Raw genomic sequence first — 23,804 nt, forward strand, 5'->3', positions numbered from 1 at the left:
TGGCAAGCATCCTCAGAGGTGAGGTCTCCTCTGAGGATGCTTGCCATAGATGCAGGCGAAACGTCAGGAGAAATGCCTCTAGAACATGGCCATATAGCCCGAAAAAACCCACAAGAAACGAGTGGCTCGTGATTGCTTGCTGCCTGGAGTTCCCCTGTTTCTGAGTGGTGTTCTTTATTTACTGTCTTGATTCTGGTAACGTGATTGTGTTCATTTTCATTGAGTAGCCTTGCAGTTGCAACTTTCGACAATACATTGAACACCTCTCCTATATATGGGTTGCTGTGAGTTTTTCGGGCTGTATGGCCATATTCCAGTAGCATTCTCACCTGATGTTTCGCCTGCATGTGTGGCAGGTATCTATGCAAGCAAAATGTCAGGAGAAAATGCTACTGGAACACGGTCATATAGCCCAAAAAATTCACAGCAACAAAGTGATTCCAGCCATGAAATCCTTCGACAACACTTTTCCTATATATGTTTCTCTATTTTGGTGCTAGGTGTATCTGATTTTGCTTCTTTGCAGCGAACATCAGTACAAAATCTTAGAAATACTCCGAGAGCAAGAGAGAAAACTCCGGAGATGAGGGAACTGAAGGAGATTGTGTTCAATCTCCCTAACGCCTTGATGGACAAGACTTTTCGGGTTATTGAGCAGTGGAACAGCCGCCATTATAAGGAAATTAGAGGCTCCATGGATGCGTTTGCGCTGTACGTCGACCCAGTGGCCTCCAAAATGCTTTGGTGCATCGAGTGGCTGGAGCAAAACGTCAGGCCCATTGTGATTGAAATGTACAAACTGTACAAGAAATCCCTTGATCAAGCGATGGAGTCCCTGGGACGCACATTCATCGAGAACCTGCAAAAAGATATGGAAAGCCTCCAAACCTCATTGGAAGGAGGAGCCAAGCGGTTCCAGCTGGGGATGGAGACCCTCCACAAGCACTTGAAGCCCTTCTGGATCCCATTGCTGAAGGAGTACAAGAAGTACGACCCAGCAATCAGAGAGTGGATGGAAAGTCCGTTGTTCCCCCCTCCGAAAGAAGACTGACCCTAAAAGGGAAATCCTAGGGAAGTGACCACTAGGTCAAGAGGTATGGCTGCCTCCCCATCATGGAATATATCTCCCCATTTATTTGGGAGGCATGAATAGCTGGCAAACTTTATGGAATGAGCTGCGCTTTTCTGTACGAATTATGTCAGTTCTTTCTGGCAATTACATGTTCTGTCATCCACCTGGCCAGGTGAATAAAAATTCTGTTACTGCCTTCAAGTCATGTTTCTCCATGTTTGTACACTGGCTGAAAGATAGCTGTTTTCTAGGGCTGGGCAGTTTCGTTTCGTTAATTCGTAATTCGTTAATAATTCGTTAATTTTTTCAATTACAAAACGATAACGAACCATTCTGGAGCAATTATTTAAAAAAACGAATTTTCAAAAACGTTTTGTAAATGCTTCATATTTCGATATTGTATTCGTTTCGTTATTGTTTTGAGGTTGTTTCATTATTATTTCCGCATGTCTGGGCCAGTTTTATGGTTTAATTAGTGAAAAAAAATTATAATATCACACCAACACTCAACAACAGAGGGAGAGGGAAGCTTCAGAAGGTTTTGGAGGTTTTTTAGCGTATTTCGCAGTCGCGTCCGCCATTAACAAATCGATTCGTTATTGTTTCGGAAATCGATTCGTTAATTTTTTACCATTTACGAAATTTCGTAAATATCGAACTTTTTAAAAGGAAAATGTTGTAATTATTTTAAATATCAAAACAAAAAAACCCCCCAAATACAAATCGATTTTAGAAACAAATTTTTCCGTTGTTACCCAGGCCTACTGTTTTCGGTAACATGCCGGCTAAATAGTCCAAGATAATCTATATATATAAATCTGTAAGGGGCGTCCAACGGGACAGCACAACTCAAAACCCCCTGACGAAAATTTACCAAAATTCCCGTGCACATACCTCAACCCACAAGGTATGCACAAATCATCAAAATAGCAAACAACATTTTACCAAACCCACAATTTCCAAAACAAAGGGAGCATACGCAGAAGCATAAAAAAATATCAAGACCAACAACAGTAAGTGAAATAATTTGTTTTTGGTTTACTAAATACAGTGATATATTACATTTATACATTTTTGCTATTTAAACTATAAATATCGTGAAATTGTGGGGGGTTTTCTCTAAGTGGCAAACCACCCAAGTTAGGCTTGGTGTTTTGGCAAATCTTTGACACACCAAGCTCCAAAGGTTGCCCATCACTGATCTAAGTCAATAATAAGGAGGTTGAGCAGTATTGGGCTGACAACAGAACTTGCATTCCTGGACTACTTCTTGACCTATTTTGGGTTGTATTTCCCTTATAACCACGTCTGCTCCACATTGCTCAAATTGAACACCGATCTCCGCTGCAAAACTGCACCGTTTCCGAAACCTAGACCCTCATTTGCAGACGACACCAAATTGGGAGGGATAGCCAATACTCCAGAGGACAGGAGCAGGATTCAAAACGATCTTGACAGATTAGAGAGATGATGGGCCAAAACTAACACAATGAAGTTCAACAGTGACAAATGCAAGATACTCCACTTTGGCAGGAAAAACAAATGCAAAGATAGAGAATGGGGGGTGCCTGGCTTGAGAGCAGTACGTGTGAAAAAGATCTTGGAGTCCTCGTGGACAGGAAGGTAAACATGAGCCAACAATGTGATGCGGCAGCAAAAAAAGCCAACGGGATTTGGTCCTGCATCAAGAGGAGCCAAGTGTCTAGATCTAGGGAAGTCCTGCTCCCCATGCTCTATTTCACCTTGGTTAGACCACACCTGGAATATTGTGTCCAATTCTGGGCACCACAATTCAAGAGAGATATTGACAAGCTGGAATGTGTCCAGAGGAGAGCGACTAAAATGATCAAGGATCTGGAGAACAAGCCCTATGAGGAGCGGCTTAAGGAGCTGGGCATGTTTAGCCTGAAGAAGAGAAGGCTGAGAGGGGATATGATAGCCATGTATAAATGCGTGAGAGGAAGCCACAGGGAGGAGGAGGGAGCAAGCTTCCTTTCTGCTTCCCTGGAGACTAGGACGCAAGGCAACAATGGCTTCAAACTACAAGAGAGGAGATTCCACCTGAACACAAGGAAGAACTTCCTGACTGTGAGAGCCGTTCAGCAGTGGAACTCTCTGCCCCAGAGTGTGGTGGAGGCTCCTTCTTTGGAAGCTTTTAAACAGAGGCTGGATGGCCATCTGTCAGGGGTGATTTGAATGCAACATTCCTGCTTCTTGGCAGAATGGGGTTGGACTGGATGGCCTATGAGGTCTCTTCCAACTCTTGGATTCTAGGATTCTATGATTCTATGGTCGTCTCATGTGAACATGCGCAATGTGCGTTTCAATGCTAACTCCAGGTCATTTTGGAAAGAGTTGAAAACAATCTCCCTCTTTTTCTGAAGGACGTGGAAGTGGGTGAAAGAGACAGGTGACTGTCCCCCCCATCTCTTCCGAAGAGGTCAGTGCCCGATTGTCCTAAAGGGAGAAGCAAAGGGAAGGCAACCAGGGCAGTGGTCAGTGTTAATGAGTGACCAGAGGCAGGGAGGGACTGGGCTGCTTGATGCCCTTCCTAGCCTTCCTTCCGGAGAGAGAGAATACTGAGTCTGGCTCTGTGCGGAGGCTCCTTTCTTGCAGCCATGAAGCTCTTGGTTGTGCTCTTCACCTTGATTGCGGTCACAGGTGAGTCCCACTTCTGTTCTTGGGGTACATCTACACCGTAGAGTTAACCCAGTTTGAGACCACTTTAATTCTCGTGGCTTGGTTCTATGGAATACCATGAGTAGCAGTTTGCACTCTTTGGCTAAAAAGCACTGCAAATCCACAACACCTAGGATTCTATCACCTGGTGCCAAACTGCATTGTCTCTACAATGTAGATGCAAGCTTGGTTCTGATGTAAGAGAAGCAACGAGTTAGTATTTACCACTGATGCACCTACTGTTGAACGAATGCAGTTTGGCACAGTCGGAATTGGGCTTGGCTTAATGCTCTTAGTAAAAAGGTAAAGCTAGTCCCCTGACATTAAGTCCAGTCATGTCTGACTCTGGGGTGTGGTGCTCAAATCCATTTCTAAGCCGAAGAGCCAGCGTTGTCCGTAGACACCTCCAAGGTCATGTGGCCGGCATGACTGCATGGAGCGCCCTTACCTTCCCGCCAGAGCGGTATCTATTGATCTACTCACATTTGCATGTTTTCGAACTGCTAGGTTGGCAGAAGCTAGGGCTGACAGCGGAAGCTCACGCCGCTCCCCGGAATCGAACCTGCGACCTTTCGATCAACAAGCTCAGCAGCTCAGTGCTTTAACCCACTGCACCACCGGGGACTCCCCGGTGGCGCAGTTAATGCTCTTGAATACTGGGAATTGTAGTTTTGCAAGGTCGTTGGTCTTCCCTGTCGAAGAGCACTAGCACTCTTTAGCAACAAGAACTAAAAGCCCTTGCAAAACTATAACTCCCAGGTTTCCATACCATTTGGGCCATGGCGGCTTCAAACTGCCTTGACTCTACAGGTTAGGCGAGTAAAACTACAACTCCCGGGATTAGTAAAACTCTTTGGCTAAAAAGCACTGCAAATCCACAACACTCAGGATTCTATCACCTGGTGCTAAACTGCATTATCTCTACAGTGTGGATGCAAGCTTGGTTCTGATGTAAGAGAAGCAACGCATTAACATTTACCACTGATGCACCTTCTGTCGAAATAATGCAGTTTGGCACAGTCGGAATTGGGCTTGGCTTAATGCTCTTGAATACTGGGAATTGTAGTTTTGCAAGGTCGTTGGTCTTCTCTGTCGAAGAGCACTCTTTAGCAACAAGAACTAAAAGCCCTTGCAAAACTATAACTCCCAGGTTTCTATACCATTTGGGCCATGGCAGCTTCAAAATGCCTTGACTCTACAGCTGGAAATGAGCATGGTTTAATGCTCTTGAATACTGGGAATTGTAGTTTTGCAAGGTCATTGGTCTTCCCTGCTGAAGAGTACTAGCATTCTTTAGCAACAAGAACTAAAAGGCCTTGCAAAACTATAACTCCCAGGTTTCCATACCATTTGGGCCATGGCAGCTTCAAACTGCCTTGACTCTACAGGTTAGGTGAGTAAAACTACAACTCCCGGGATTAGTAAAACTACCACTCCCAGGATTCCCTAGCCTTGAGTGGTGTTAAACTGCGTTAACTCCGCAGTGTAGATGCACCTTGTCTCTCAAAAAGGTTTTGTAGATAAAGCCATAATTCACTAATTTGTATTTAAGAGAAGCAACGAGTTAACGTTGTTAACGAGTTAACCGCTCTGAGTCGCCCTGAGGGCCGAGAAGAGCGGTATACAAATATAGTAAATAAATAAATAACATTTACCATTGATGCACCTACTGTCGAACGAAGGTAGTTTGGCACCACTTCAGACTGCAGTGGCTCAATGCTCTGGAATCTTGGGAATTGTAGTTTTGCAAGATTGTTGGTCTTCCCCGCCAAACAGCCCAGGCAGTCTTTGGCAGTGAGGGGTAAAAGTTTTGCAGAACTGTAATGCCCAAAATTCCAAACCATTTGAGCCATGGCAGTTTCAAACTGTCATAATTCTTCAGTGTAGTAAAACTACAACTCCCAGAATTTCCCTAGTCTTGAGCCGTGTCATCCAAAGTGGTATTAAACCACATCAACTCTGCAGCGTAGATGCATCCTGTCTATACAAAACGTTTTTGCAGCTAAAGGCATGATTCACTATTTTTATTTATTGGAAGCCCCCAGGACTAAAGACCAACAGGTCAGAGTTTCGAATCTGGGGAGAGCGCGGATGAGCTCCCTCTGTTAGCTCCAGCTCCCCACAAGGATGGTAAAACACCAAAAACATCCAGGCATCCCCTGGACAACGTCCTTGCAGACGGCCAATAGCCCCCAGGACTAAAGACCAACAGGTCAGAGTTTCAAATCTGGGGAGAGTGCGGATGAGCTCCCTCTGTTAGCTCCAGCTCCCCACAAGGACGGTAAAACACCAAAAGCATCCCCTGGACAACGTCCTTGCAGACGGCCAATAGCCCCCAGGACTAAAGACCAACAGGTCAGAGTTTCAAATCTGGGGAGAGCGCGGATGAGCTCCCTCTGTTAGCTCCAGCTCCCCACAAGGACGGTAAAACACCAAAAACATCCAGGCATCCCCTGGACAACGTCCTTGCAGACGGCCAATAGCCCCCAGGACTAAAGACCAACAGGTCAGAGTTTCAAATCTGGGGAGAGCGCGGATGAGCTCCCTCTGTTAGCTCCAGCTCCCCACAAGGATGGTAAAACACCAAAAACATCCAGGCATCCCCTGGACAACGTCCTTGCAGACGGCCAATAGCCCCCAGGACTAAAGACCAACAGGTCAGAGTTTCGAATCTGGGGAGAGCGCGGATGAGCTCCCTCTGTTAGCTCCAGCTCCCCACAAGGACGGTAAAACACCAAAAACATCCAGGCATCCCCTGGACAACGTCCTTGCAGACGGCCAATTCTCTCACACCAGAAGCGACTTGCAGTTTCTCAAGTAACTTCTGACACAACAAAAAAAATATTGGAAAGGATTCGTTTTGTTTAATTTACATCCTTCTGGGCGACACTTTGAGCAAGTCACACTCTCTCGCCCTCAAATAATGCCATATCAATGCCTTCATAACTGTCATTTTGCTCCTGTTATGCAGGATTTATTTTCATTCACTGGACCAAATGTGGCAGAAATCCCTGATGATTTTGTCATTTGGGAGTTGTAGTTACTGGGATTTATAGTTCACCTACAATCAAAGATCATTCTGAACTCCACCAATAATGGAATTGAACCAAACTTGGCACACAGAACTCTCATGAGCAACAGAAAATACTGGGTTTGGTGGGCATTGACCTTGAATTTTGGAGTTGTAGTTCGCCTCCATTCAGAGAGCATTGTGGACTCAAAAAATGATGGATCTGGACCAAACTTGGCATGAATATTCAATATGCCGAGATGTGAACACTGCTCACGTTTGGGGGGGAAATAGACCTTGACATTTGGGAGTTGTAGTTGCTGGGATTTATAGTTCACCTGCAATCAAAGAGCATTCTGAACTCCACCAATAATGGAATTGAACCAAACCCGGCACACAAAACTCTCATGAGCAACAGAAAATACTGGAAGGGTTTGGTGGGCATTGACCTTGAATTTTGGAGTTGTAGTTCACCTCCATTCAGAGAGCACTGTGGACTCAAAAAATGATGGCTCTGGACCAAACTTGGCACAAATACTCAATATGCCGAGATGTGAACACTGGTCAAGTTTGGGGGGAAATAGACCTTGACATTTGGGAGTTGTAGTTGCTGGGATTTATAGTTCACCTATAATCAAAGAGCATTATGAATTACACCAATGATGGAATTGAACCAAACTTGGCACCTAGAACTCCCGTGTCCAACAGAAAATACTGGAAGGGTTTGGTGGGCATTGACCTTGAATTTTGGAGTTGCAGTTCAACTACACCCAGAAAGCACTGTGGATAGACCTGGACCAAATGTGAACACTGGTGGAAAAAAGACCTTGACATTTGGGAGCTGTAGTTTCTGGGATTTATAGTTCACCTATAATCAAAGAGCATTATGAATTACACCAATGATGGAATTGAACCAAACTTGGCACCTAGAACTCCCGTGTCCAACAGAAAATACTGGAAGCATTTGGTGGGCATTGACCTTGAATTTTGGAGTTGTAGTTCAACTACATCCAGAAAGCACTGTGGATGGACCTGGACCAAATGTGAACACTGGTGGAAAAAAGACCTTGACATTTGGGAGCTGTAGTTGCTGGGATTTATAGTTCACCTACAATCAACCCGCAATCTGAACCCAGCCCACAGTGGATCTGCAACAAAGTTGGCACACTATCTACATGGCCAACATTTAACACTGGTGGGGTTGGGGGGTACTGTTTTTGAATTCTGGGAGTTGTAGTTCACCAACACTAAAAAGGAAGAGAAGGACAGGTGGAGAGATCTTCAACCTTCTCTGCCAAAAGGGTTCCTAACACCATCAGAAATATGTGTTTACTGATGGTCTTTGGTGACCCCTCTGAAACCTTCCTCGCGACCCCCCAGGGGTCCCGACCCCCAGGTTGAGAAACTCTGGTCTAAATTCAACCTCAAAGAAAGCCACGAAAAAGCCGATATGTTTGACTCTGGTTTTGTCTTGCAGGAGGCCGAGTCGTGACCACCAGAGAAGCCCCCTCTTCAGAGCCCAAGTTAAGAAAGTTGGTCGATAAAGTATCCACAATTGGGATAATTGGCGTTTTTAGCATGACAAGCATTGTTGCAAAAATCCTCGAATCTGAGCCTATCAGGTATGACAAGTCCGCAGACCCCTCTGATGTGGCGTCACAACTTGAACTTCTTGAGACTGGATTCTGATTTTACTGTTGAGGCGCTAATGATTGTGTGAAGAAGTGGGTTAAACTGCTAACACCAATTGTAAAGAAGACCGTTTTAATGCCACCGAATGCCACCAAATGTGAAGGTGCGAGTGAGTGGTAAAACACCCACTGCCACCTAATCTGTGAGGGAAGCCGGGCAACGATCAATATCAGCCTAGGAGCTATTTTATAAAGGGACTGTTAATTACAGAAGGCTTTATTCACTTGATAGCGTAGTGTTTACTTTCCTGGCTTGACTTTACTTATGCAGGCTGTTCAACTTAGGAGAAACTGTATCAGGCAAGGCTTGAGGAAAACAGTAACAAGTTTATTTTAACAGGAGTATAACATGTTTAATAGGCCTGGGTAACAACGCAAAAATTTGTTTCTAAAATCGATTTGTAATTGGGGTGTTTTTTTGTTTCGATATTTAAAATAATTACAAAATTTTCCAAAAAAAAAAAGTTCGGTATTTACGAAATTTCGTAAATATTTACAAAACATTTTGTAAAGATGGCGCCCTTTTTTTTTCAATATTTTTAAAATATTTTTTAAATTTAATTATTAATTTAGTAGAATAGGGAGGAGAAATTATTATTGAGGGAAGGCAGGCACTCACTCTGGCGGGCCCTCTCGCTCGCCGCTCGCCCTCTCGCTCGCCCTCTCGCTCGCCGCTCACCCTCGCCCTCTCGCTCGCCGCTCGCCCTCTCACTCGCCCTCTCGCTCGCCGCTCACCCTCGCCCTCTCGCTCGCCGCTCGCCCTCTCACTTGCCCTCTCGCTCGCCGCTCGCCCTCGCCCTCTCGCTCGCCCTCTCGCTCGCCGCTCACCCTCGCCCTCTCGCTCGCCCTCTCGCTCGCCGCTCACCCTCGCCCTCTCGCTCGCCGCTCGCCCTCTCACTCGCCTTCTCGCTCGCCGCTCACCCTCGCCCTCTCGCTCGCCGCTCGCCCTCTCACTCGCCCTCTCGCTCGCCGCTCGCCCTCTCGCTCGCCCTTTCGCTCGCTGCTCACCCTCGCCCTCTCGCTCGCCCTCTCGCTCGCCCTCTCACTCGCCCTCTCGCTCGCCGCTCGCCCTCGCCCTCTCGCTCGCCCTCTCGCTTGCTCAGCCGGCGCCGAGAGAGGAGAGCTCCCAGCAAGCCAGGCGGCCATCTTACGTATTTCCGAAATGGACGGAAATACAAAATTTTTTGGTGCCTGCCGTTTCGATATTTAAAAACACTTCCAGGTTTAAAAAAAAGTTTTGTAATCGTTTCGTAATTCAAAAAATAACGAATTTTTTAACGAAATACGAATTAACGAAACGAATTGACCAGCCCTAATTAGTAAGGTTTCATGAGTAATCTCAGGCACAGACTTCAAAACGTTTCACAGCAGGCACAGCAGGCTTAAACCCAGCCAAACCTTGATTCTTAATTTAGAATCAACAACCCCCTGTAGCTCTCTCACTACTGGGTCCTTCTCTGCAACTACTTTGGTCACCAGTTGATTCCCTGAATCCCCCCCCCCCCCCTGAGATTCAGTCTTTCCTATAGCACACCGGCTACAGACACATTCCCTGAATCTCCACCCAGAGACTCAGTCCTCTCAGTAGCTCACCAGCGTACTGACTGACTTTCTAAAACAGCTGCCTCCTGAAGAGGCAGTTGGCTCCGCCCCTGTTGCTATGGCAACTCAGCTAACGCCAAGCCACCATCTCCAACAAAACATAATCCTCCATACTTACCATCCCCTAAACTACTGTTTAAATTACACATAACCAAAGGAATAAAATTTACACATCGTCACAGATTGTTATACGGATGTTTAATGATTTATGTTACAATTGTTTATAATTGCCCTATACTTGTCTCGTGATGTTTTGTATTGATGTTGTTCACCGCTTTGAGTTGCCTGAGGGCTGAGAAAAGCGGTATAGAAATAAAGTAAATAAATAATTCTGTGTCTCGGTGCTACAGACATTTTAGTTTCACAGGGTCTTTTGCCTTCGCTGCCCAAGAAGGTGGGTGCCTGGCCAAACTGCAACTTCCAGGAATCCTTCACATTGGGCCCTGGCACTTCAAACGAGGGCCAAACTGCATTACTTTTACGATGTAGATGTGGCCTTGCACCAAAACACCAAAATCAAGACAGCAAATAAAGAACACAACTCAGAAACAGGAGAACTCCAGACAGCAAGCAATCAAGTGTTAACCATTGTGAGGGAAGAGAAGCTTTGCCATGGAGTCCCTTTGCATGCAGGAAGGCAGAGTTCTTTTGGGGAGGGATTGAGGAAAGGAAAGAGGGAAAGAAGGAGAAGGCCTGGCCCAATGGAGGGGTGGGGGCTTGGCGAGGCAAGCCCTGGCAGCAGCTGGAGCCACCGCAGTGGCTCCATGAGGCCCACGTGGCTACCAGGCAACTCTTCCCCCAAAACCAGAGGATTGCAGGGCAAGCCTGGCTGCAGGAATGGCTGCACACACACCCTCTTCCCGGTTGGGTGAAGGGAGAATGTGAACCATAGGAAGGCCAGCAACTCTCCCACTTGGGCTCCACATGCCCTTTTTCTCACACACACACACACCCCGGAGGAAGGAGGGGAAAGAAAGGGAAAGGAAGAAAAGGATTGGTGAAGAGAAGGGAAGATTATGAATGGAAGGAAAGGTAGAAGGAAGGAAAGAGGATGGAAAGGAAAGGAGGCAGGGATGGGAGAGGAAAGGATGGGAAGAGGAAGGGAAGGAATAATGAAAGAAAGAAAGATAGAAAGAAAGAAAGAAAGAAAGAAAGAAAGAAAGAAAGAAAGAAGGAAGGAAGGAAGGAAAGAGGGAAAGAGCAAATGAAGGAAGGGAAAAGGTAGAGAAGGAAGAAAGGAGAGAAAGAGACGGAAAAGAAAAGGGGGGAAGGAGGGAAAGAGATAGAGAGGAAAGAGAGAAGGAAAGAAAAGGAAGGAAAGAGGGAGCGGCGGAAGGAAGGAAACTGGTGAAGGGAAGAGAAGAATATAGAATCAGAGAGTCCTCAAGTTGGGAGAGACCTGGTGGGCCATCCAGGCCAACCCCATTCTGTGAAGAAGCAGGAAATAACATTCAAAGCACCCCTGACAGATGGCCATCCAGCCTCTGTTAAAAGCCTCCAAAAAAAGGAGCCTTTTTGGAGTGTTTTGGCCAGCATGAATATAACCGAAAAGGCTTGCAGATTCAGTGGCTGCTTCTCATTACTTTATTTTCCATACCTCCTTGCATCTTAACAGCCTGGTTTCTACTAGCCAGCAGGAAACCTTTGGTGGGAGGACTTCCCTAGCCCAGATTGTTTCATGTCTGCAAATCCTCTGTTTTCTGAGGGCCACAGCAACACGTGGCCGGGTACAGCTAGCAAGTACCGTATATTCCGGGGTACAAGACTACTTTCTAAGCCAGGAAAATCATCTCAAAAGTGGGGAGTTGTCTTGTACCCCGGTACAAAGTTCATCGGATCATTTCCCCCTCGCCCTTGGCATCCCTGCGTGGTGGAGTCTGAGGAAGAGGAGGACGGAGGGAGGGAGGGAGGGGGTGAGGAGGAGGAGCGGCAGGCTTCGCTGCCAAACCGGCAGTGCGGTAGCCTACTGGGCTGTCTTCACCGTCGCCGGCATTGAGTTGGCTCCGCCTCCGCCCTGAATCCCAGAACAGCTGCTGCAGGAGCCAAAGCCAGAGGGGCGGGGGCAGGAGAGATCGCCTCTGTCTGCTCCGACCCCGCCCCTCCCGGTACCACCCCCCCCCCCGCTCCGGCTTCAACTCCTGCCGCGTTACCAGGCCGGCTGGGGGTGTTTGTGTCCTGTGCTGTCCCCGCCGCTACTGCTCTACTGCTAGCTCCGCCAGAGCAACTGCCGAGGGAGCCATCACCAGAGCGTGGGGCAGGGCCGCGAGGGGCGGGGTCCTCTTCTAACACTGCCTCCCCTTTCTTGTACTTTGAAGCCATTGTTCCATTGCGTCCTAGTCTCCAGGGAAGCAGAGAACAAGCTTGCTCCCTCCTCCCCCCTGTGGCTTCCTCTCACATATTTATACATGACTATCATGTCTCCTCTCAGCCTTCTCTTCTTCAGGCTAAACATGCCCAGCTCCTTAAGCCACTCCTCATAGGGCTTGTTCTCCAGACCCCTGATCTGCTCCCTCCTCCCTGTGGCTTCCTCTCACATATTTATACACGACTATCATGTCTCCTCTCAGCCTTCTCTTCTTCAGGCTAAACATGCCCAGCTCCTTAAGCCGCTCCTCATAGGGCTTGTTCTCCAGACCCCTGATCTGCTCCCTCCTCCCTGTGGCTTCCTCTCACATATTTATACACGACTATCATGTCTCCTCTCAGCCTTCTCTTCTTCAGGCTAAACATGCCCAGCTCCTTAAGCCGCTCCTCATAGGGCTTGTTCTCCAGACCCCTGATCTGCTCCCTCCTCCCTGTGGCTTCCTCTCACATATTTATACACGACTATCATGTCTCCTCTCAGCCTTCTCTTCTTCAGGCTAAACATGCCCAGCTCCTTAAGCCGCTCCTCATAGGGCTTGTTCTCCAGACCCCTGATCTGCTCCTGCCTCCCTGTGGCTTCCTCTCACATATTTATACACGACTATCATGTCTCCTCTCAGCCTTCTCTTCTTCAGGCTAAACATGCCCAGCTCCTTAAGCCGCTCCTCATAGGGCTTGTTCTCCAGACCCCTGATCTGCTCCCTCCTCCCTGTGGCTTCCTCTCACATATTTATACACGACTATCATGTCTCCTCTCAGCCTTCTCTTCTTCAGGCTAAACATGCCCAGCTCCTTAAGCCGCTCCTCATAGGGCTTGTTCTCCAGACCCCTGATCTGTTCCCTCCTCCCTGTGGCTTCCTCTCACATATTTATACACGACTATCATGTCTCCTCTCAGCCTTCTCTTCTTCAGGCTAAACATGCCCAGCTCCTTAAGCCGCTCCTCATAGGGCTTGTTCTCCAGACTCCTGATCTGCTCCCTCCTCCCTGTGGCTTCCTCTCACATATTTATACATGGCCCTCATCATGTCTCCTCTCGGCCTTCTCTTCTTCAGGCTAAACATGCCCAGTTCCTTAAGCCGCTCCTCATAGGGCTTGTTCTCCAGACCCTTGATCGTGTTAGTCGACCTGCTCTGGACACATTCCAGCTTGTCAACATCTCTCTTCAATTGTGGAGCCCAGAATTGGACACAATATTCCTGTGGTTGTTATTAGGGTTGTGATTAAGCAAAGGAGGATGGCCACCTATCATCCCGATGTGTGTTTCTGCCTGGCAGAATTAGGGTTAGACTGGCCATCGGAGTCCCGTCCAACTCTAGGGTCCTATTATTCTTGTTGCTGTTGGGGAAAGGACGTTGGACCTGGCCCTGGGCTCACTCTAAGTAAGGTAAAGGTTTTCCCCTGACATTAAGTCCAGTCGTATCCAACTTTGGGGGTTGGTGCTCATCTCAATTTCTAAGCCTAAGAGCCGGCTATGGAAGAGGGGGCCCTGCTCTCAACTCCACCACTTTCTCAAGCGAGGCTGGTGGGGACGAGGAGCAGGGCCTTCTCAGTGGTGGCCCCCCACCTGTGGAACTCACTCCCAATGGATATCAGGGCATTGACATCACTCCTGTCCTTTAGGAGGAAGGTAAAGACGTGGTTGTGGGACCAGGCCTTCGGGCAATCTGCAAACTAGGTAGGACAACCAGGCAAATAGGACCGGCAGGACTGATATATGTGGACTGATAAATGTGAAAGGAAACTCTGAACCATGAGATAGCGAACATTGACCGGCAATAAGGAAGAAGTGGTTTGTATCGGTTTGTACGAAACTTTATTGGTTTTATTGCTTTTAACGGGCTAGATGCAATGTATTGTTGTTGCTTGCTAATTTGTGTTATTCTGCTCTATTGTTTTATTGTTGATGTATGTTACGGGCGTCAAATTGTGCCTTGGATGTGTAAGCCGCCCTGAGTCCCCTTCGGGGTGAGAAGGGCGGGGTAAAAGTAAACCAAATAAATAAATAAATAAGAGGGGTAGTCTTGTATGGTGAGTATAACTCTATATTTTAACTGGAAAATGTGGGGGTCGTCTTATACTCCGGAATATACGGTAAGTACAGGGTTAGTCAAAATGCATAGGCCAATAAGCCATTCAATTGAATGGCTTATTGGCCTATGCATTTGACTAACCCTGTATATTGTTGAAAATGAAGTTCAACAGTGACAAATGCAAGATACTCCACTTTGGCAGAAAAAATGAAATGCAAAGATACAGAATGGGGGACAATGCCTGGCTCGAGAGCAGTACGTGGGGAAAAGATCTTGGAGTCCTCGTGGACAACAAGTTAAACATGAGCCAACAATGTGATGTGGCGGCAAAAAAAGCCAATGGGATTTTGGCCTGCATCAATAGGAGCATAGTGTCTAGATCTAAGGAAGTAATGCTACCGCTCTATTCTGCTTTGGTTAGACCACACCTGGAATATTGTGTCCAATTCTGGGCACCACAATTCAAGAGAGATATTGACTCTAAGCTGGAATGTGTCCAGAGGAGGGCGACTCAAATGATAAAAGGTCTGGAGAACAAGCCCTATGAGGAGCGGCTTAGGGAACTGGGCATGTTTAGCCTGAAGAAGAGAAGGCTGAGAGGAGATATGATAGCCATGTATAAATATGTGAGAGGAAGCCACAGGGAGGAGGAGGGAGCAAGCTTCCTTTCTGCTTCCTTGGAGACTAGGACGCGGAACAATGGCTTCAAACTACAAGAGAGGAGATTCCACCTGAACATTAGGAAGAACTTCCTGACTGTGAGAGCCGTTCAGCAGTGGAACTCTCTGCCCCGGAGTGTGGTGGAGGCTCCTTCTTTGGAAGCTTTTAAGCAGAGGCTGGATGGCCATCTGTCAGGGGTGATTTGAAGGCAACATTCCTGCTTCTTGGCAGAATGGGGGTGGACTGGATGGCCCAGGAGGTCTCTTCCAACTCTTTGATTCTATGATTCTATGATTCTAAGTAAAGAAATAAATTTCCAGTTTGGTCCTAGATGTCTCTGGTTTTGCTTCTTTGCAGAGAACAGCGGAACCAAATCTCTGAAAAGCTCCAGGAGCAAGAGAGAGTGCTTCCTCCGGAGATGAGGGAGTTGAAGGAGATCGTGTCCAACCTCTCCAAAGGCTTCAAGGAGAAGATGTCTATGGATTTTGATGCGTGGAAGAGACGTCATTATAGGGAAAGCGAAGGCATCATGGATGCTCTTGCAGTGTACGTCGACCCAGTGGCCTCCAAGGCGGTTTGGTGCATGGAGTGGCTGGAGCAAAACGTCGGGCCCATAGTGATCAAAATGTACGAGCCGTACGAGGAATCTGTGGATCACGCAATAGAGACCCTGGAAAGCACACTGATCGAGAAGCTGCAAAATATGATGGAAAGCCTCCAAACCTCATTAGACGGAGGAGCCATGCAGATCCGGCTGGGGTTGGAGACCCTCAACAAGCACTTGAAGCCCTACTGGATCCCATTCCTGAAGGAGTACAAGAAGTACGACCCAGCAATCAGAGAGTGGATGGAAAGTCCGTTGTTCCCCCCTCCGAAAGAAGACTGATCCTAAAAGGGAAATCCTAAGGGAAACTGACCACTGCGTGAAGCGGTATGGCTGCTTCCCCATCATGGAATAGATTTCCCAATTTATTTGGTAGGCTTGAAAAGCTGGCAAACGTTATGGAATGAGCTGTGCTTTTCTGTACGAGTTATTCCAGTTCTTTCTGGCAATTACATGTCCTGTCAGTCACCTGGCCAAATGAATAAAACTTCTGCTACTCCCTTCAAGTCCAGTGTCATGTATAAATATGTCAGAGGAAGCCACAGGGAGGAGGGAAAAAGCTTGTTTCCTGCTTCCTTGGAGACTAGGACGCAATGGAACAATGGCTTCAAACTACAAGAGAGGAGATTCCATCTGAACATGAGGAAGAACTTCCTGACTGTGAGAGCCGTTCAGCAGTGGAACTCTCTGCCTCGGAGTGTGGTGGAGGCTCCTTCTTTGGAAGCTTTTAAGCAGAGGCTGGATGGCCATCTGTCAGGGGTGATTTGAATGCAATATTCCTGCTTCTTGGCAGAATGGGGTTGGACTGGATGGCCCATGAGGTCTCTTCCAACTCTTTGATTCTAGGATTCTATGATTCTATGTATCATGTTCTGCAGTTGGTGGTTGTTCTGTCGCGCACTGCGTCTGAACAAATTGTCTTTATCGTATACTTTATTTTATTTATTTATTTACTTTGCTTGTATACCGCAATTTCTCAGCCTTGTAGGCGACTCAACGCGGTTTACAACAAGAGCAAAAGTCAATCCAACAGCATACAAAATTTAAAAACCCTTAACAGCATAATATACAAAATGACACATCAATAACAACACATTAACGTCTCGTAACTAGAATCGTGATCCAATTCATCGTCCATAAATTCCGTTTCCTATATTCATCGTGTACATTGCATTGTTTAACCGAACGCCTGTTCGAACAGACAGGTTTTCAGTTTTCTTCGAAACACCATTAACGAAGGGGCTGATCTAATGTCCGTAGGAAGGGCGTTCCACAGTCGAGGGGCCACCACAGAAAAGGCCCTGTCCCTCGTCCCCGCCAGCCATGCTTGTGATGCAGGCGGGATCGAGAGCAGGGCCTCCCCAGAAGACCTTAGAGTCCTGGTGGGTTCATAAGCAGAGATACGTTCGGATAGATAAGTTGGGCCAGAACCGTTTAGGGCTTTAAAGGCCAACGCCAGCACTTTGAATTGAGCCCGGTAGCAAATCGGCAGCCAGTGGAGCTGGTGCAGCAAAGGAGTTGTATGCTCCCTGCGCTCCGCTCCTGTTAGTATCATGGCTGCCGCGCGTTGGACTAGTTGGAGCTTCCGAGCCGTCTTCAAAGGCAACCCCACATAGAGAGCGTTGCAGTAGTCTAAACGGGATGTAACCAGAGCGTGGACTACCGTGGCCAAGTCAGACTTCCCAAGGTACGGGCGCAGCTAGCGCACAAGCTTTAACTGTGCAAATGCTCCCCTGGTCACTGCCGAAACCTGAGGTTCCAGGCTCAGCGATGAGTCCAGGATCACACCCAAACTGCGAACCTGCGTCTTCAGGGGGAGTGCGACCCCGTCCAACACAGGCTGTAACCTTACGACTAACCAGGAGGACATCTGTCTTGTCTGGATTCAGTTTCAATTTGTTTGCCCTCATCCAGACCGTTACAGCGGCCAAGCACCAGTTCAGGACCTGGACAGCCTCCTTAGTAGCAGGTGGGAAGGAGTGACAGAGTTGGACGTCATCCGCGTACAGATGACATCGCACCCCGAAACTCCGGATGATTTCTCCCAGCGGCTTCATGTAGATGTTAAACAACATACTTTAAACCCAATGGGAAGCCGGGGTGCCTCAAAGAGAGATTCTTAGGGATTTCCTGAAGTGATAGTCTTTAGAGCAGTGTTTCTCAACCTGGGGGTCGGGACCCCTGTGGGGGTCGCGAGAGGGTGTCAGAGGGGTCACCAGAGACCATCAGAAAACATAGTATTTTTTGTTGGTCATGGGGGTTCTGTGTGGGAATTTTGGTCCAATTCTATCATTGGTGAGGTTCAGAATGCTATTTCATAGGCTTGGGCGGTTTCGTTCGTTAATTTCGTAATTCGTTATTAATTCGTATTTAAATTAGCTTACGATCCAATATTGAGCCATGTAGGAATAGTGTGAGGAGTAAATTAGATTCGAAACATTTTTTTTCAATTTACTTCATAATTTTTTCGTAATTATTTCGTAATTATTTTCGCATGCCTAGTGCAAGTTTTATAGTTGTTGTTTGTTTTATCACACCAACAGTCAACAACAGAGGGAGAGGGAAGCTTCAGAAGTTCCCCCTGCCCCATTTGGAGGTTTTTTTAGCATATTGCACAATCGCGTCCGCCATTAACGAATCGATTCGTAATTTTACGAAATTTCGTGAATTTCGAAATTTTTAAAAGGAAAATTTCGGAATTCTTTAAAAAAACGAAACGCGATGGACCCCTAAAAACGAAACGAGTTTAGAAACAAATTTTTCCGTTGTTACCCAAGCCTACTATTTCATTGTGGGTGAACTATAAATCCCAGCAACTACAACTCCCAAATGCTGAAGTCTATTTTCCCCAAACTCCACTAGTGTTCACATTTGGGGATATTGAGTATTTGTGCCAAGTTTAGTCCAGATCCATCATTGTTTTAGTCCACCGTACTCTCTGGATGTAGGTGAACTACAACTCCAAAAATTCAAGGTCAATGTCCACCAGACCCTTCCAGTATTTCCTCTTGGTCATGGGAGTTCTCTGTGCGAAGTTTGGTTCAGTTCCATCGTTGGTGAACTTCAGAATACTCTTTGATTGTAGGTGAACTATAAATCCCAACAACTACAACTCCCAAATGACAAAATCAATCCCCCCCCCCAAAAAAACCTCATCAGTTTTTGCAATTGGGCGTATTGGGTATTTGGGCCATATTTGGTCCAGTGAATGAAAATCCATCCTGCCTATCTTATATTTACATGACAATTCATAACAGTAGCAAAATTACAGTTATGGAGTAGCAATGAAAATAATGTTATGGTTGGGGGTCAGCACAACATGAGGAACTGTACTAAGGGGTCGCGGCATTAGAGCTTTGGGATCTTTTCCTTCTGTTTCTATTTCCCTGAATGATCCCCAGATGATCACCTGATGATCTCCGGATGATCATGAGGAATGAAGCTTTTCCTACGGGACGAGCTGGTCTGTGTCCTATAGACTAGCTTCCTTGTGTGAGACTGACTGAAAATGGCTCCCGTCCCTTCCCAAACCCAAAAGGGGGCGGAACTAAGGAACCTAATGATGATGGACAGGTGGCCTGCCCTATAACTGCAAACTTTAACAGGAAGCCACCCTGCTGCAGAATCCCAAGCCTAGGATTGCAAGCAAGCATTTAAAACAAAGCAAATAAAGTGGGAGCCCCTGGTACAGGCATACCAGAACAGTGGTGGTTGGTGGTGGTAGGCCTAGCAGTTGGTGATGGAAGGGTTAATGTAAGTCTTAGTTCTATAGGGCTGAGTAATCTGCGAGTAAGAGTTCATGGGTGAAAGCAATTAAGGGTGGGGGTATGCAAGAGATAGGTTGCAGCCAGAGGCGGCCCTAGGTAATTTTCAACGGTAAGCAAACAGTATTTTGCCCCCCCCCCCAACCAATCATTGATATATATATATTCTGTTTGTCGTGGGAGTTCTGTGTGCCATATTTGGTTCAATTCCATCATTGGTGGAGTTCAGAATGCTCTTTGATTGTAGGGGAACTATACATCCCAGTAACTACATTTGCCGCACTTGCTCCCTTGCCTGGCCCACTTTGGGTCCAGAGGCGTGCCTGAAGACCCTGGCTTGTGCACCAAAAGTCACCTCTTCTCCTGACTTTCTCCTCAGCCATTGGGACCAAGAGTGAGAGAGAGAGAGAGGAGAAGGAGATGCCCACCTTTCCTGAAGGTAGGCGCAAAAACAAAGGAGGGAGCGGAGGTGGGAGATACCTCCAGCCGGAGGGGCTCTCTCTCTCTCTCTCTCTTGGTCCCAATGGCAGAAGAGAAAGTCAGGAGAAGAGGCGAGTTTTGGTGCGCACGCTGGGGTCTTCAGACATGCCTCCGGACCTGAAGCAGGCCAGGCGTGGCGGCTCTGCCCCTTGGCCCACCCACGGATTGGGGAGAGGAGAGGAGGCGGGTGGAGCGTCGGGGGATCGGGAAAGGAATCCGGTCATGGGGAAGGGATTGAAAACGGAGAACAATTGAGTGCCGGCTCTGCTCGCGCACCTGGTGGCCGGGTGGAGCAGGAACGAGAGAGGCAAGGTGGGGCTCAAGGGCCTGGCCCCTTTGGGAAGAGGATCGCCCGGCAGCGAGGCAAGAAAGCCGAGGCTCCCCCCGGACTGCTAGGGCTGTTGTGAGCTGAGGGGGCGCTCCTCAAGTGGCGGTCGAGGGGCATTTACAGAGGCGCCTCTGCGCCCCTGGCAAAAAAAGTGTTCTGCGACCGCTTACTTCGCGTAATGGACGAGCCGCCCCTGGTTGCAGCTGGGTGTTTCTGGATAGAAGGAGCTACCCTTGGGACTGATCTTTGGGAGATTTGTCATATTTTGGTGGTAGACGCTGCTGGTTTTCCCCCAGGTTTGTGGATTTTCGGCATCCTGACCTGTCTCCTGTCCTCTTGGAACCTTGAATCTTTGGACTGACTTTTGACTACGGTATAGATTCTTGATCCCTGGACTTTGCTCATTGGACTCTCGGTGTTTGACCACTGGATTGAACCTTTTGACTACGGTGTTATTTATTTGGTATGCTTGTATACCGCTAATATCTCAGCCTATGCGGCGACTCATTGCGGTTTACAACATGTTAAAATATACAATGTTAAAATATACAATTCACTTAAGCATATAAAATTAAAATTAAGAATACATACAAAAAACATACGCAGCATTGGGCCACCAATACAGATCGGGACATCTCATAGTTAAAATCGTCATCCAATTCGTTGTCTTGATTGCTAATCCATGGTCAGATGGTCTTGATTGCTAATCCATGGTGTTATCTTGAACCTGCAACAGTGTTTGCTGTCGGTTTTTGTTTTATATTCTCTGGCTGAATGCTATCTTTAGTTTTGTATTTTGGACTATTAAAACAGCCAGGAAGTAAGTGCTGTTCTAATTAAACTGTTTGATACAAACTGGGTGTTTGTTTGATTCACCTCTGCCTGAATACGGACAGAGCCCTGGCATCGTGACACCCAGTCATGTTTCTCCATGTTTCTGCACTGCCCCCTGGTGGAAGATAGCTGTTTTCAATAACATGCAGGATATTTATTTATTTATTTATTTATTTATTTATTTATTTAGAAGTTTTCTATACCAGCCTTCTCACCTCAACGAGGGACTCAGGTCGGTTTACAGCATATATGAAAGTACAATAATATATAAGTACAACAAAGTGCAAAGTCATTACATATTAAAAAAGTACAATAAAGTACAATAAAAACATCATCATCACAATTACCTAAGCCAAGTCGTCAATCCAGTCATAGTCATAGTCATAATCATAGTCACAGTTCATCACAGTTCACCACAAGGAAGGCGGTCATAGGTTCAGTCCTCGAATGCCACATTCCAGAGCCAGGTCATTAGTAGTTTCCTGAACGTCAGGAGAGAGGGAGAAGATCTGATCTCTAGTGGGAGGGAGTTCCAAAGCCGGGGAGCCACTACTGAGAAGGCCCTGTCCCTCGTCCCCACCAACCGTGATTGTGAGGGTGGTGGGACCGAGAGCAGCCCCCCCCCCCCCCCGGAAGATCTTAATAGCCTTGATGGTTCATAGGGGAGAATCCGTTCAGGGCCGGAGACATTTAGGGCTTTATAGGTCAAAACCAGCACTTTGAATTGTGCACGGAAGCTAGTTGGCAGCCAGTGGAGCTGGCGTAACAGAGGGGTCGTATGGTCTCTGTACCCCGCTCCTGTTAGCAATCTGGCTGCCGCCCGTTGGACTGATTGAAGCTTCCGGGCAGTCTTCAGAGGCAACCCCACGTAGAGAGTGTTGCAGTAGTCTAAACGGGATGTAACCAGAGCGTGGACTACCCTGGCCAAGTCAGACTTCCCAAGGTACGGGCGCAGCTGGCGCACAAGTTGTAATTGTGCAAAAGCTCCCCTGACCACTGCCGAGACCTGGGGTTCCAGGCTCAGCGATGAGTCCAGGAGAACTCCCAAGCTGCAAACCTGTGTCTTCAGGGGGAGTGTGACCCCGTCCAGCACAGGCTGTCACCTTATACCCTGTTCGGCCTTTCGACTGACCAGGAGGACCTCTGTCTTGTCTGGATTTAGTTTCAATCTGTTGTTCCTCATCCAGTCCGTCACAGCGGCCAAGCACCGGTTCAGGACCTGAACAGCCTCCTTAGTAGCAGGTGGAAAGGAGTGACAGCGTTGGACATCATCTGCGTACAGGTGACACCACACCCCGAAACTCCGGATGATCTCTCCCAACAGCTTCATGTATATGTTGAACAACATAGGGGACAGTACTGAACCCTGCGGGACCCCACAGTACAATGGCCGAGGAGTCGAGCAGGAGTCCCCTAGTAACACCTTCTGGGAATGACCCTCGAGGAAGGACTGGAGCCACTGCAATCTGAGATAATCATCATCATCATCATCATCATCATCATCATCATCCCCCCATTGGGTGCCGCCTTGTCATTGGCAGGGGGCTCAACTGCTTCTATGATCAAACTACCAAGACTCTAGCACAAACCAGTAAAGGTGGTCCCAGTGGTGATTGGCTGACGACAGAACTTGCATTCCTGGACTACTTCTTGACCTATTTTGGGTTGTATTTCCCTTATAACCACGTCTGCTCCACATTGCTCAAATTGAACATCAATCTGCACAGTTTCTGAAACCTAGACCCTCATTGATGCATTTCTAAAGTTGGGATTTCTCTTCTGTCATAAGCAGCATCCATTTTCCGCTTCCTTACATCAAGTCCCTATCAATTTGGAGAGTGATCCATGGCCTTTTTTCCATCCTATGACCTGTAAATAATGGGTCGTCCAATGTGAACATGCGCAATGTGCGTTTCAATGCTAACTCCAGGTCATTTTGGAAAGAGTTGAAAACAATCTCCCTCTTTTTCCGAAGGACGTGGAAGTGGGTGAAAGAGACAGGTGATTGTCTCCTCCATCCTTCTCCGAAGAGGTCATCGTCCGAGTGACCCAAAGGGAGAAGCGAAGGGAAGGCACCCAGGGCAGTGGTCAGTGTTAATGAGTGACCAGAGGCAGGGAGGGAGTGGGAGGCTTGATGCCCTTCGCAGCCTCCCTTCCAGAGAGAGAGAATACAGAGTCTGGGTCTGTCCGGAGCCTCCTTCCTTGCAGCCATGAAGCTCCTCGTTGTGCTCTTTGCCTTGGCTGCAATCACAGGTGAGTCCCACTTCTGTTCTTGGGGTGCATCAGTGTAATTGGGTGCGCTGCAATGCTCCCATGGGATTCCTTCCCAGGTAATAATCCTCAGAGCTCGGGGTGCTTGTCTGTTCTTGAGGTGAAAGGCACATGTCTGTGTTTTAGATGGATAAGGGATCAGCTGGTTTTCCCTGTAATAGGCAGTAAGAGCACCTCGAGCTTCGGAGAGCTTCTGTTCAACTGATGTCGAGCACCCCCCCCCCCAAAATAAGGGATAGTGACTTATAGTTCTGCAAAGGGCAAGGGCACCGGACTACACAACAGGGGTTAAGTCTTGGTCACATTGCCAAGGCACTGACAACAACAAGGACCCCACGAGGCTTTTGGGAAATGGCTGGATCTTGGGACTTCTGCCCTTTGTGAGAGTTGTAGTTCCCCCAAGGACCGAGCG

At 47.5% G+C, this 23,804-nt stretch overlaps 1 protein-coding gene across 3 annotated transcripts in view; it reads left to right on the forward strand.

Annotated features, from left to right (window-relative positions):
- The window catches only part of LOC137095008 (apolipoprotein Eb-like), a 56,075-nt gene that overhangs the window by 27,850 nt on the left and 4,421 nt on the right, over positions 1–23,804 (forward strand). The window contains exon 1 of one of the 3 annotated variants that reach the window (XM_067461146.1): positions 3,591–3,733. The exons of 1 other annotated variant lie outside the window; for it this stretch is intronic. In XM_067461146.1, the coding sequence (XP_067317247.1) occupies positions 3,691–3,733 (43 nt within the window). In that variant the 5' untranslated portion in view covers positions 3,591–3,690. Of the gene's footprint in view, positions 1–3,590; positions 3,734–23,187; positions 23,375–23,804 lie in introns of those variants that run through there. One more of the 3 variants, XM_067461148.1, reaches the window with a different exon arrangement.

The sequence above is a fragment of the Anolis sagrei genome, chromosome X, assembly GCF_037176765.1.
Source record: "Anolis sagrei isolate rAnoSag1 chromosome X, rAnoSag1.mat, whole genome shotgun sequence".
NCBI classification, from domain to species: Eukaryota; Metazoa; Chordata; class Lepidosauria; order Squamata; family Dactyloidae; genus Anolis; species Anolis sagrei.